Source organism: Yamadazyma tenuis, chromosome 3 (assembly GCF_029203305.1).
Source record: "Yamadazyma tenuis chromosome 3, complete sequence".
Taxonomy (NCBI): domain Eukaryota; kingdom Fungi; phylum Ascomycota; class Pichiomycetes; order Serinales; family Debaryomycetaceae; genus Yamadazyma; species Yamadazyma tenuis.
Window position 1 is genome coordinate 818,063 of NC_089463.1, and position 14,135 is coordinate 832,197.

The window sequence follows — 14,135 nt, forward strand, 5'->3', positions numbered from 1 at the left end:
AGAGACAATGTAAACGGATTATTTATTGAAAAAATACGGGACCAAAAGTAGTATTCATTGAATATGCCCTTGGTGGTATTTTCATTATCCTCGAAGTACTCGAATACTATAATAATGGTACTGTCCTCTAGCACGTTATCAACTGCAAACGGAGCATTTGGGTCACCCGCACGACCTGAAATTTTTTCCCCTACCCTCATCACCAATTGAAAAATTTTAGACTGCAACTTGAGAATATCTATCACTACATAAACACTATGCCAGGTTTAGATTACCTTCTTTTCGAAGAAGCCGCCGGTTATGCCATCTTCAAGGTGACTATCCAACAGGATGAGGTTTCTTCCAGACTGAAAGAAGTGCAGGAGTCTGCCAGTGACTTGGCCAGATTCTCCAAGATGATCGAGTTGGTTTCATTTGCTCCGTTCAAGGGAGCTGCTCAGGCCTTAGAAAATGCCAATGATATTTCCGAGGGTTTGGTCAGTGACTACTTGAAGTCTGTTTTGGAGTTGAACATTCCAAAGGGCTCTTCCAAAAACAGAGTGGCTCTTGGTGTCAGTGACAGAAATTTGGGTCCCTCTGTTAAGGAACACTTCCCATACATTGACTGTTTTTCCAACGAAATTGTCCAGGACTTCTTGAGAGGTATCAGAACCCACGGAGTCAAGTTGTTGAAGGAATTACAAGAAGGAGATTTGGAAAGAGCACAATTAGGTTTGGGACATGCTTTCTCCAGAGCCAAGGTTAAGTTTTCCGTTCAAAAGAACGACAACCATATCATTCAAGCTATTGCATTGTTGGATCAGTTGGACAAAGACATAAATACCTTCAGTATGAGAGTTAAGGAATGGTACGGATGGCACTTTCCTGAGTTGGCCAAGATTACTCCAGACAACTTAACCTTTGCCAAATTAGCCTTATTTATCCAGAACAAATCTTCATTGACTGATGAGTCTTTGCACGATGTTGCTGCTATTGTCAACGATGACTCTGCTTTGGCGGAAAAAATCATCAACAATGCCAGAATTTCCATGGGTCAAGATATCAGTGAAATCGACATGATGAACGTGAGTAGTTTTGCCAAGAGAGTGGTTTCTATTACTGAGTACAGAGCCACTTTGTATAAATACTTGACTGAGAAGATGAACACCGTGGCACCAAACTTGTCTACTTTGATTGGTGAAGTTGTGGGTGCCAGGTTGATTTCCCACGCTGGTTCATTGACCAACTTGTCCAAACAAGCTGCTTCTACCGTGCAAATCTTGGGAGCTGAGAAGGCTTTATTTAGAGCTTTGAAAACCAAAGGTAACACTCCAAAGTACGGTTTAATCTACCACTCTTCGTTCATTGGTAAGGCTTCCACCAAGAATAAGGGTAGAATTTCCAGATACTTGGCTAACAAATGTTCTATTGCCTCGAGAATTGATAACTACTCTGATGAACCTTCCAGTGCTTTTGGTACCATTTTGAAAAAACAAGTGGAAGAAAGATTAAACTTTTACAATACTGGAGCACCTCCAATGAAGAATGCTGATGCCGTCAAAGAAGCTTTGGCTTTGTCCGGGGACTTAGTTGACGACACCACCATGTACGATGCTGAGGACACTACTATAGTCGAAGGTGACGAAAAGAAGGACAAGAAATCAAAGAAGGAAAAGAAGGAAAAGAAGGAAAAGAAAGATAAGAAGGAAAAGAAGGAAAAGAAGGACAAAAAGGACAAGAAGCGTAAGGCTGATGACGAAGAATCTCCAAAGAAAAAGAAGAAAAAGTCTAAGGATTAGAGTATTTGTAACTGTAGAGTAAAGAAATTAGCATGTTTAATATAAGAATAAGTACTACCACTTCAGGGTGTTTTCATGTGCCTTAATATGTTAGCTCTAACTAAACGAACAACTGAACAGCAGTTGACAGCCTACTAAGTCTGCTTTTCTCCCACCAAGAAGTTCCACATAATCTTCCTACTTCTGGAAACTTCACTTGAAGTTTCATCTTTGGAAACCTTCTTGGTGTCAGGCTTGAAGTGATCAACAACCTCAACCATCTTGTTGTTGAGAGGCTCAACAACTGAATCCAAAGGACTCAAAAGTTTGTTCTTCCCTTCACTGTTATAAACAGTTTTGTGGACCAAGTTTTCAACTTGTATCGCCGCTTTCAACGTTGGTTGAGTAACGTGGGTGTCAACCAACATCTCAGTCGCTTTCTTGGTGGCCCAAGTGCATCCAACAGCACTCGCAGTCATTTGTGTAACAGGCAGACTCAAGTCTGTACACTGGACCGTTTTTAAGCTTGGAATGTACCGGTCCGCCTGGTTCAAGACTCCGTTGGCAATGGATTCGGTGAGCTGAGTAAGGAAGGCCAATCCTGGGAGCTCACTTAAACTGATGGTGTAAGGTACAACAGCCTTTGTGGTTATTTCCAAGTAAGGAACCGATCTCAACATTTCCTTCGTGCCAACAGCAAGGGGATACTGTTCCAAATGGGTGAAAAACTTGACCAATGGAACCTGTTTCGAGGTAGTGGTGCCGGTAGTAGTAGTAGGAATATCGGTGGTGTTAATGACAGCAGTAGACATATTTAGTAGAAAGAAGTTGAATTAGTTTCTGTAAAAAAATGATGGCTGCAAAAAAGGCGTATTTATAGTCGGTCCACAAACACAAACATAAACAGGAGGAGAAACCTATACGTTGAGAACGTTCTGAGGTATATATTATTAGACAATAATGTGAAGAGTCCTTACAGTGAGGCTAAAGTAGAGATATTGATCCTTCCTATTTTTCCTCCCAGCCAAACTTTGTGAAATTTGCAAATCCTCTATTACTTATCACGAATTTATCACATCTTTATCGCCAACTCCCAATGCACTAGCTCACAAACCCCACTGTTCAATTCGTCGAAATATATTATCCTATCGTATACATCTTTAAACTAAATATACATGCCATGAATCTAACTTAATGAACTGATTTCCTTGACTATTTCGTCAAAGTTTTCCTTGTATTCACTCACTTTATCAGCATTCTTCTTGGTCTTGCCACCTCCTGGAACAATCATCACACAAGAGGTTGGTCTTTTGGTAGAACCAGCAGAACCCAAGTCTTCCTTGGAAGGTATAAATACATATGGAACACTGGTGTCTTCACACAAAACCGGAATATGGGAAATCACATCGGGAGGAGAAATGTCTCCAGCGAGAATAACTAAGCCTTTCTCACCTTTTCTTAATGCTTTGACAACTTCTTTCACTCCTCTCTTGACATGTTTAGCCTTAGATGCTTTCTTGACAGTCTTCAACACTTTTTTGTTGATCTTCTTAGGAGCTAATGGCTTGGCAAATGGCAACACAGCAGGCATTCTCTTGTCGTAGTTGTCTTCCGCTTCTTCAGCGTCGACCTTAACTTTATCCTTCTTTCCCATCTTTTGCACTATTGTATGGATAAAAAAAAATTTCAATTTCTCGATGCTCTGTGCGAGAAATAGCTCCGCGCACGATACGAAGTGAGATATCCTACACTAGAACAATAATACTACTTTTATGCTGTACAGAGGCAATGGGCGTAAGCGTGTACGCCAGCATGATACTCGGAATGAGAGGAGCTCAAGGGTCAATGATATTGTGCTAACAATGGAGGAGGACAAGGACATAGGAAAAGAGGGATCTAATTTTGAAGAGCCTAAAGTGCTAGAGAGCGAGCTGGTGATAAATCATATAAAAGGACTCGGAAAAGACTTCAAGAGCAAAACAAATGCTGATGTTTACTTGAAGCTCGAGATAGGTGTTCCTGAAGCTCGGTATTTCGAACAAAATATCGAAACCATCCACAATACCTTAAAGAATAACTTTCATATCACCGACTTTACAATCTCAGATCCAGTCAAAGGGGCCATTGAGAGATATATAACAATAAATGGTAAAGTGGAAGCAGCTTTAAAAGCAGGTCTTTATGTGGCGTACGTGGTACGAGCAGTCTTGAACAACATCCTTCATGAAGTACTTACTTTGAAGTCTCCAAATTATAAACTTGTGATGATATTAACTGACGAAATGACAGAAGACAGAGTAAGGCAAATTGAACAAAGAGCAAAGTTCACATCTATACGATACTACGACTTGGTGAAGCCTTCGTTCTATCAAAGTTCAGGAAGCATACTGAAGCTTGCAGTAATGGGCCATTTCAAAAGCATTTATGACACACTCTCTTATGTCCTTGAGACATCTGAACACAAATACTTGGATGATAGGTTGATATTCCAGTACCCGGTGGTTCAGGCGGATGAGTCCAGTTTATTCCAACAACAGGACTTCAATGTGAATAAGCTCGATGAAAACATTAAGAAAACATTGGAATTCATCTACAATAAAGAGTTCCTTCAACAAAATGAGATTATATAAAAAGCTATTTTATATGATAATGTACTATTCAAACATGGGTGATTTCCACCTTCTTGCGCTTACGAGAGATCGTGGCTACCTTGTCTCCTAATGACAAGGCCAAACCTTGACCCTTGGATCTTATTCTCACGTGACCGATGATTTGACCTTGTGATTGTTCAATACACAAATTTGCCAATGCATCCTCTCCGAAAGAAGACTTCGAATACAAGTTGGCAGACAAGAACTGGCATTCTTCGCCAACAGCCGCACCAGGAGTCAAACAATTCATGTTAGTTCCTCTCATCAATTCTTCCAAGTACTCTTTCAAAGAACCCATTTCAGATTTAATGGTGATTTTGTTTTCCCATTCAAATTCATTCCACATCTTACGGAAGGCACTTTCAGTACAGGTGGCTGGTTTGATGTAATCCAAAATATCAATGTGAACGTCATTGAATATAACAATTGTGGATTCGTCCGAGTGGACACCATCATATACAATGTTACCAAAAATCACACCTGTATCAGCAGAAGTGACTTTAATGGTGCATTGAACCTTGTAGAATCCATGTGGGGCAATATCTGCAGTAGCAGGCTTGTCAACAACTTTCAAGTCCCCAAGAGTAGCAAATTCGACTGATACGTTTCTTAAAGTGGTTGTTGTTTGGTTGACCAACAAGACATCTAATACCACGTCATATTGGTGGACAGTAAGGAATGCTTCAGCATATACTGGGTCACTGAAACCAGTTAATTGAATGATCTTACTCAATTTAGAAGAAACTAAGTCCTTTTTGATGTCGCTCGTTGAAAGGCCATTGACTTCGTCATCCAAGTTTTTGGTAGCAATACCTCCGTTTTTATCAAATTGTCTGAACAAAATAGCTTCATCGACTTGTTCAGCGTTGGCATGTAAATCCTTAGCAACTTCTTCCGCCTTCTTCAACTCGGACTCTCTGACTTGTGATTTGAATGCATCCTTGGTATCATCCAAAAATCCTCTTTGAATAACTTCAGCATCCTTTTCATCATTCAAATATTTGATGTAAGAAAAGATTCTGTCAGCCGAATCTTCATCAATCTTTTTAGCCACATACTTAGATTCACCAACTCTTAAAATGGACACCATCGTCAACAAGGCTTCCGCCTTCAAACCGTTCAACAACTTCTGTGCCACATCCAATCTTTGTAATCTCAAGATCAACTTGACTAAGGTGGAACACAAAACTGCAGCTAAATAGAAGTCACCACTCAATATGAGCTTTCGAATAGCTGGTTTATCTTCAGATTCCTCAGGAGATGTGCTTTCTGCAGTGAAGGCATTTTCAGTGGCATAAGTACCATCGGGCAATACAACAGGTCCTTTCTTGTGAGTTTTAGTATCGTCAGAATCTGCTTCTGCTTCAGTCGATTTCGGTTCAACGGCTCTCTTTTCACTGGCCAAGATTGGAACTTCTCCAACTCCATTTCTGATATACTTCCAGGCATCTTGGATCAAACTCTCCTCCAAGCAATATTCACCAATGATCCACAAAGCTCCCCGAAGGACCTTTCCACTCTTCGAATCAGGTAAAGTGGCAATCAATCCTTTAATAATGTTTGGTCTTAAATCTGGGAACTTTTCCACAACCTCTTTGACAAAAGTAATTACTTCATAAGCAGCAGAAGTGTTCAATTCCTTCATTGATTCTAACAACAAGTCAACCACATTGGCTGCAACTTCAACAAACTTGATGGCCAACTGGTGGATGGCATTGATTAAAGTTTGTCTGTATTCTGAGGACTTATCTTCGTCGGAAGTACTGGTTGCTTGTAATTCTTTCTTCAACAACTTGACAACATCTTCGACATTTCTGCTGGTGACGAATTGCAAAGTAACAGCCAAGGCCTTCTTACGAACATCAAGGTCTTGCGAAGACAACACTCTTAAGACTTCCAAAGACAATTCTTGTAAAACACCGGGATGCTGTTTGTTCAATTCATTGATTCTTTCCAAAGTGATTATCTTGACATTATTGTCAGTTTCCTTGTTAGCCAATTCAACAAACTTACTTCCCGCTAATAAAATAGATTGGGAATTGTTAGATAAAACAGTCAAAGTGGTAGCAGCTTCATATACAACAATATTGCTTGAACTTTCAATCAATTCAGAGATCAAAGTGGTGTATTGAGGTCTTAAGTTAGTATTTTTGACCGAGTCCTTTCTGATAAATTCAATGAAAGCTAATTGTAATAACGGATCTAAGGTGTCAATGATTTGAATATTATCCTGAATGTATTGTAAAGCCGCTTCACGGTTCAAGTCTCCAAGACAAACAAAAGCATTTCTCTTACAAACAGAATCAGTTTCGTTGTACAAGAATCCATAGATTTCATCGGCTACATCTGGAACTAAATGTTCCGACACTTTGTAAATAGAATGCAATGCAAAAACAGCATTCTTTCTGACGTAGGCATGTCTGTGTGTAAGACATTGCCTGACATTTGGAACCAAGGTTTCCAACAACTCTGCTTCCTTCAACTTGCCCAAGAATCTGAGAGTATTACCTCTAATGAATTCGTTTGGATGTTTTAAATCCCTTTGGATAGCGTTACACACCAAAATCATTTCTTGTCTTAACTTTCCGTCTTCGGCAAGTTTAGGACATACTTCCCAGTAAAAGTACAAGAGCTTTTTGAGCTCCTTATTTTTGGAAGGCATAATGAATCTGATGATATGCATCAACAAATCGGGCATTGGATCACCATTGATGATGGTAATAAGAATTCTCTTCATGGCTTCAATTTTGGCATCATCTTTGCCCTTTTCCAACAAATTTTTAAACTCATTGACCGACGTCTTCGTAGTCGCCGAGTTTGGGTCGTATACAAGCGTATAGCTAGGGTTGGACATGGCTGAAATTGTTAGTACAGTTTTACAGTATATGCAAGTGACCGGTTTTTCACCACAGCGAACATCAATGATCTTGAGGACAATCAGGACAATTTGAAATAGTTTACTGGATATTCGTAGTGTGCACATCCAGACCTATTTGTTTGAATGCTTGGAGTAACGTCAGAAGCCCAAAAATGTGGACAAGGTACATACCTTATGTGTGAGCTCTAGTAAAGTGTTGATGTTTATTCGACGTGTTTTAAATGAGCGGTGCGCAAGATGGTTTGTGCACGCTTTCTTCCATAGAGGTACACCTAGGCAATGTTGAAGTGAATGGTTCTACACTGGGAGAACATTAATCTCTGATGTGTACGGTGGGGTATGTAGCGACACACCTACAATAATGTACAGCCTTGTTTTGGGAAAAAGCGCTTGGAAGAGCAATTTTACAAGTACTTTGATTCGTTATTTGGGTATTAAATAGACTCATTAACTAATCGCTATCACTGGCATCAGGATTGGCCAATACCAACATAGGCTGGCTTTTTTCAACTTCATAATTAAGTTCCTCGGTGTTGTCTTCATCAAACTTTTCATCCGTGTCACCTTCCTCAAACTCCTCCGTGTACTTGTAGGCCCGGTGTTGGTAAAAACCATTCCCACAAACATCAGATATACTACCCGAAGAGCTTGAGGAAATGGAAGATTGACGAGTAGACCGCCGTGATACACTGGCAGACCGTATAGACACATTTGTGGAAGGAGTCTTGGATTGGGTTGAGTTATCGGTGATGGTCCGCGATAATGAGATTTTGCTATCGAAGGAAGCAGCACCAGGAGTCAGAACAAAAGTGGAGACCGACCTTTGAGTAGGGGTTGATTGTGCTGTCTCTGGGATAGAGTCATTGATGGGAGCCTTGGCTATACTTGCTTTTCTTCCGAAATTGATGGAGATATCATCTCTATCATCCACTTCTGCTGCCAACAATCTTGGAGCCAAGTGTCCATGCTTTAATTCCACCCCTGTACCCTTTTTTAGTTTACTTTGAGATACGCCTCCAACTAGCCTCATATATTTGGAGTTGCTGGTTGTGTATGTGTTTTTCTTATCCAATGGCATAATACCAGTTGGTAGCTTCCATTTACCAGGACCTGTTTCATTGTAAGCAGTTCCAGCACTTTTTCTTACGCTTAAAACATAATTGGATCTCTCGCCTTCACCCGGGCGTAAGTCAAAAGTCTTTTTGAGGGTAGCCAAGTTGACATTCTTTGAAGAACTTGATGACCAAATTGAACTTAACGAGCTCAGTTTACGATGGTTTCTCATATTAGGAATTGAGTTGTTCAAGTTACTGGCAGATGAGTTACGAAACGAGTCGTTTGTCATGTTTATGATGGGAGTAGAAATCAATGGTTTCAATGGAACCAGCTTGGTGGTGTTGGTGGTAGTCTGAGAGGGTGTTCGGGAGGATTTGTGTGGTGAACTGTATATTCCCGAACCAGTTTGAGCTGTTAGTTGTGGAGAATCACTCGTCGAATTCGAACTGGAGATATACGAATCATTATACGAAATGCTCGTGGGAGACGGGGCAATTGGAGAATCCATAGGGTATGGTGCCCCAATAATAGGAGGAGGTGCTGATGTATTGTTACGACTACCAACCAGTTGAGACGAGTCGGAGTATTGGGCATGAAGCGAATAACGAGGATTTGGTGATATTGCAATGTCCGGTTCTGACTCGGTATCATCATTTTCTGGGTACGTGCTGCTAGTTCCGCTGAAACTGAAACTTCCAGTACTAGCATAAGTCAAAGGTTTGGGCCCCATGGGTCTGGCAGTATTGAGCGGGCTCATTTCTTCAAAACTGTTGGGACTGACACTTCGATCACCGTAGATAGAATTAGAACCATGGATATGTTCGTTGGTGCTAGCAACATTCACTTGGTCAAGCTCGTTTTCCAAGTGGTTGATTATATTATTGAAGTGGTCGTCATCTTGTTTACTTTTCTTTACTGCACTAGGTCCACGAGACCCTCCGGTAAAGTCTCTGATGCTGTTGGCACTTGGTGAAGGTAATGATGGGTCATCAAAGTCGAGTGGTGGAGGAGGCTTTTTTCTGAGTCTGGCCGAGTGACTGGCCATGCTCGTAGGAGAGCTGGTGCGATTCTCTTCGTGGTCTAGTGACTGTAGGTTGAATGAGAAGCGGGAGGAGGTACCTCTAACATTGAAAGGCTCTGATGTAAGTGGAGACTTTGGTAGCGGTTGAGGAATATATGAGGACTTGGGACGATCCAGATCTAGGAGACCCATGTTGTCAGCTAGCGGTATTTAGATAAACAGTGGTGTGCAACGTTGGTGCAGCGGTTTTTGAGCCTATAAGGGTGTGGAAAGCTACCTTTTACAAAGCGTGAATAGTTAAACGGTTGGATTTTTGAAACGGTCGCGCAAATACTAGATAGTTTATATTTGTGAAATCAAAGTACCACCCGGTAAGAGACTCATACGAGACGTAGAACAATACGGCGTGTTAAGGATCTCACTTGTGTGGCGATTGTTCTGTGAGTTTGGGATTTCCTTCAATTATTTTCATGTTCAATGATGTTCTAATATACATATGGTACAAGTTAAAGTTGCAGACACCTCACACAATGCAAATGATTCATTCTGGACCCCGTAACAAAGGATCTCCCAAGCCTACGGCCAGTGTGTCATGATGATCACCCTGGCCAGGGCCATGCATATAACCACAAGGACACTCTTTTTGGATTCCAAGGGAATTGTTGTCAGTTTCAGGATCCACAATTGACTCAGTAGGAATCGGTATGTCGATGGCCATGCAATCGTCTGTCATTTGTGTTATGTTCATGGCAGTGGTATTGACTGGTCTCGGCTCCATTTTTCTCTTCTTCGAAGAAGGCTGCAAGTGTGCTTTGAAAAGGTCTGACCGCACCTTCGGCTGGAGAATTACCACAGTATTGTCCTTATAGCCCCAAGGAACATTTTCCTGTGCTCTAGAGATAACCCAAGTTTCTGGCATGCTGAATACTAAAGAGTGCTGGTGCTAGCAGTGAAGTCTTCGCGGACCAAAGTCGTTCGCAGTGCACCATTTGCACTTGGCACCGCATGGGACAGTTTAGGTGCGGCGTGCACCCACCGCAAGATCATGCTCGCTGAGCCTTCTGTATCATTTGCCTCACAAAACCAGATCACAACTAACTATGGGGATAAAAAGCGTATTCAAAAAGAAAGAACCAACCGAAGATGAAATCAGAGACCACTTGGCCCTGAGAGGTATCACATCCAAGTCCACCGCCGGAGGTTTTGCCGGACGAGAAGAAAAGTTTGGTGCATTTAAAGAGTATGCCCAAACAAGAGCCAGCCAGAAATCGGCAATTCGTCCTGTGAACCCATATGCCAACTTGAATGGTAACGCAGCGGGCGGTGGCCAAAACGCTGGTTCCAACCCATACGCCGAGGTGCCACCCCAAGGTGTTAACCCTTATGGCCTCAACGGCTCTTCTTCATTAAGTCTGAACCCTTCCTCACAAAATGGTTTAGCCGCTCCATCTGACCCTTACGCCCAGCGACCCCGGCAGGGTTTGCAGAGCCTGTCGCTGCGTCCACCATCATCGCTGGTTCCAGATCCGTACGCTCGTTCTACACGTTCGTCGACATCTTCCCCTGATCCCTACGCTCGTTCAACCCGCACCTCGACTCGTCAACGGGACTTTGACGAAGAATCCTTGGACCTCAATGCCATTCCAAGTAACACAATGTACCAAAACGCCAGAAGGCCTACCAAGAAGGCGGTGGCTCTTGATGATGCTACAATCGACTTGAACGAACTACCTGAAGAAGACGACCTAAACGTGGTGCTAGACGAAGAGTTACCAGAACAAGAACAAGTCAATTCGGAAGACGAAGAAGTTGAAGGCATTAAACAGGATATCCGATTCATCAAGCAAGAGTCGACGGCTCTGACCAGAAACACATTAAGAATGGCACAAGAAGCTGATGCTTCAGGTACTAATACTTTGGGGGTATTGGGATCTCAAAGTGAACGATTATACAATGCTGAACAGAACTTGAATCTTGCCGATACTCAAACCAAAATTGGAGAAGAGAAGATCAAGCAGGTGCAGAGGTTGAACCGGTCGATTTTCATTCCAGCCAGTGGGAACCCCTTCAATAAGAAGTCAAGGTTAAGACTGCAAGAACAAAGACTTAAAACCGAAAAGGAGCATGAGAAGTACATGCGGGACTCTAATAGGAAGAACATGTATGAGAGTGAACAAAGAATCAAGCAAGGAATTACTCAAAATGCTTCTGGTTCCGAATTACATCAGAAGTATCGTGGAGAAAAGAATCTTGCAAGTGCCCAACGGTACCAATTCGAAAACGATTCGGAGGATGATGAAATGGAGAAGGAAATTGCCAGTAACTTGGAACAAATTGCCTTGTATTCGAAGAAGTTGCGTAATACTGCCAACACCATGGGTCAAGAAGTAGATAGCCAGAACGACCGGTTGAGGAAGATTGAAGAAGATGCGGATCGGTTGGATATCAATGTGCACTTGAACAACACTCGGTTGAGTAACATCCGCTGAAGTACATCGCCAAGACCATGAAAGAGGTTATAATGTTAGATAGAACCATGAATTAATAATTTAATTGAACCCACTCACGTAGTGTCCTTCCCCAGAATTCCGAAGATTTGAGATCATGACGTAATGAGTTGTTAACAATTACTTTCACAATTCCACCATTCGTCTATTCTCCGCTAGTGTACACACTATTTGACAGTACCATGCCTTCATATCGCCTTCCAGAAACCGTTTTCCATAGTTTCCTAATATTGAAACTGTTGCTTGTAATGGGCCAGGATACAGCCACCGCACGACCCCTGTTTCCAGGCACATCCCCACGCATATCTCGCGAGACCCCCACCTCAATAAAATACATCCACCTACAAAATGGAAACGAGTGAACAGACTCATCACCACATCCAGATTAAAGACTCGTTCCTTGTGGGACGAGCTCTTCTCAACTTCACCTCCATCTTTGTGTCCTTGGGGGTATTTTTATTTGGATTCGAACAAGGACTCATGTCTTCGCTTTTGACCAATAAGTATTTCCAAGACTATTTCCACCATCCCAAGCCCGCCGAGATTGGAACCATGATCGCCATCCTCGAGATTGGGGCTTTGATCTCGTCGTTTGTGGCCGGGAAGGTGGGCGACAAGATTGGCCGTAGAAAGACCATTCGGTATGGGGCCCTCATCTTTGTCATTGGAGGAACCATACAAGCTGGATCAGTATCGATCTGGAACCTATCGCTAGGACGGTTGATTGGTGGTATTGCCATTGGGTTTTTGACCACCATCATTCCTTGTTACCAGCTGGAAATTTCACCTCCTGACGATAGAGGATTCTATGCGTGCTTAGAATTCACCGGGAATATTATTGGGTATGCTACAAGTATCTGGGTGGATTATGGTTTCAGTTACTTGGATAATGATTGGTCCTGGAGATCTCCTTTAGTGGTGCAGTGTGTGGTGGGACTTTTGTTATTTTTGGGGACGTTTGTGATTGTGGAAACTCCAAGATGGTTGCTCGACAAAAACCATGATTTGGAAGGGTTGATTGTGATTGCAGACTTATACGCCGATGGAGATGTGGAGGATATAAGAGCCAAAGACGAGTACAGAAACATCAAGGAAAATATATTAATTGCCCGAGTTGAAGGTGGTGAACGGTCTTATCGGTATATGTTGAACCGATATGCCAAACGATTGTCAGTAGCCTGTTTTTCCCAGATGTTTGCCCAGATGAACGGTATCAACATCGTCAGTTACTATGCTCCTATGATCTTTGAGTCTGCCGGTTGGGTGGGCCGTCTGGCAATATTGATGACGGGTGTAAATGCCGTTATCTATGTGCTTTCTACAATTCCTCCTTGGTGGTTAGTAGATGGTTGGGGTAGAAAACCGTTGCTCATGACGGGTTCGGTAGTGATGTTTGTTCCGTTATTGGTCATCTCTCTCTCATTGTTGGTGGATAATGAGTATACTCCCACGACTGTGGTGGTGTGTGTTTTCACCTACAACGCTGCATTTGGTGCAAGTTGGGGACCAATTCCTTGGATGATGAATGAAGTGTTACCTAATTCAGTTAGATCCAAGGGAGCAGCCCTTCTGACTGCTACAAACTGGTTCTTCAATTTTGTTGTTGGAGAAATGACCCCTATATTATTGGACTTGATAACTTGGAAAACTTATTTGATTCCTGCTGGCTCATGTGTTTTATCGTTCTTCTGTGTATTCTTTCTTTTCCCAGAAACAAAGGGCTTGACCCTAGAGGATATGGGATCAGTGTTTGATGATTCTTCGTCAATTTTCTCCTTCCACTCATCTGGAAATGCTGGTGGATATGGGGCTGTTGATGAATCTCGGAGAGCTAGTGTTTCAGTAGATAACCAGATGTCTGAATCTTTCCGCCACAACGCTGCTGCCATTGCTAGAAACCCTGCTTTAATGAAACCTGATTTCGATGGTATCATCACTGGCACCCCTCCCCCACCTCAAATTCCTTATCAAAATGCCTCCACCGCCAGTTTGAAGCCAGTGAAGTCTGATATGTCTTCTGCCACCTCTTTGGACGGTATTGCTCCTTTAGACTCAAACTTTTCTCCTCAGGAAATTGAACCTCCAACTTTTTACGAGGTTTATCAATATAAGGTGAACGAATTGAGGAAACCGGGCGTGATCTCACAATTGTTGAGCTTTGTATTTAGTGAAAAGAACTCATCTGATGACGAGAGTCGCCTTTTGAGCCGATAAAAACAAATATTTTGCTCTCCTAAATATATATTTTAGACGAATCCTTCTTTC

At 42.2% G+C, this 14,135-nt stretch overlaps 8 protein-coding genes across 8 annotated transcripts; 4 read left to right on the forward strand and 4 right to left on the reverse strand. All coding sequences in view use genetic code 12, as the record gives it.

The window, feature by feature from the left end:
* Window positions 1–257: 257 nt before the first annotated feature.
* On the forward strand, window positions 258–1,778 carry nop56 (Nucleolar protein 56; the record flags this gene model as incomplete). Its single annotated transcript, XM_006683811.2, has 1 exon — window positions 258–1,778. One exon carries the CDS (start codon window positions 258–260, stop codon window positions 1,776–1,778), a length of 1,521 nt encoding a protein of 506 aa, XP_006683874.1.
* A 134-nt stretch (window positions 1,779–1,912) lies between these two features.
* Window positions 1,913–2,569, reverse strand: PSN45_002774 (uncharacterized protein; the record flags this gene model as incomplete). Its single annotated transcript, XM_006683810.2, has 1 exon — window positions 1,913–2,569. The coding sequence occupies one exon, from the start codon at window positions 2,567–2,569 to the stop codon at window positions 1,913–1,915; it is 657 nt and encodes a 218-aa protein (XP_006683873.1).
* A 374-nt stretch (window positions 2,570–2,943) lies between these two features.
* NHP2 (snoRNA-binding protein) lies at window positions 2,944–3,411 on the reverse strand (the record flags this gene model as incomplete). Its single annotated transcript, XM_006683809.2, has 1 exon — window positions 2,944–3,411. The coding sequence occupies one exon, from the start codon at window positions 3,409–3,411 to the stop codon at window positions 2,944–2,946; it is 468 nt and encodes a 155-aa protein (XP_006683872.1).
* A 208-nt stretch (window positions 3,412–3,619) lies between these two features.
* Window positions 3,620–4,387, forward strand: PSN45_002776 (uncharacterized protein; the record flags this gene model as incomplete). Its single annotated transcript, XM_066157935.1, has 1 exon — window positions 3,620–4,387. One exon carries the CDS (start codon window positions 3,620–3,622, stop codon window positions 4,385–4,387), a length of 768 nt encoding a protein of 255 aa, XP_066014032.1.
* A 28-nt stretch (window positions 4,388–4,415) lies between these two features.
* On the reverse strand, window positions 4,416–7,262 carry SEC26 (coatomer subunit beta; the record flags this gene model as incomplete). The annotated part of the gene is made up of 1 exon (XM_006683808.1): window positions 4,416–7,262. One exon carries the CDS (start codon window positions 7,260–7,262, stop codon window positions 4,416–4,418), a length of 2,847 nt encoding a protein of 948 aa, XP_006683871.1.
* Window positions 7,263–7,737: 475 nt separating this feature from the next.
* On the reverse strand, window positions 7,738–9,387 carry PSN45_002778 (uncharacterized protein; the record flags this gene model as incomplete). Its single annotated transcript, XM_006683807.2, has 1 exon — window positions 7,738–9,387. The coding sequence occupies one exon, from the start codon at window positions 9,385–9,387 to the stop codon at window positions 7,738–7,740; it is 1,650 nt and encodes a 549-aa protein (XP_006683870.2).
* A 1,076-nt stretch (window positions 9,388–10,463) lies between these two features.
* On the forward strand, window positions 10,464–11,852 carry SEC9 (Protein transport protein S9 plasma membrane t-SNARE; the record flags this gene model as incomplete). The annotated part of the gene is made up of 1 exon (XM_006683803.2): window positions 10,464–11,852. One exon carries the CDS (start codon window positions 10,464–10,466, stop codon window positions 11,850–11,852), a length of 1,389 nt encoding a protein of 462 aa, XP_006683866.1.
* A 366-nt stretch (window positions 11,853–12,218) lies between these two features.
* HGT3 (Ribulose bisphosphate carboxylase large chain) lies at window positions 12,219–14,084 on the forward strand (the record flags this gene model as incomplete). The annotated part of the gene is made up of 1 exon (XM_006683802.1): window positions 12,219–14,084. The coding sequence occupies one exon, from the start codon at window positions 12,219–12,221 to the stop codon at window positions 14,082–14,084; it is 1,866 nt and encodes a 621-aa protein (XP_006683865.1).
* Between the last annotated feature and the right edge of the window lie 51 nt (window positions 14,085–14,135).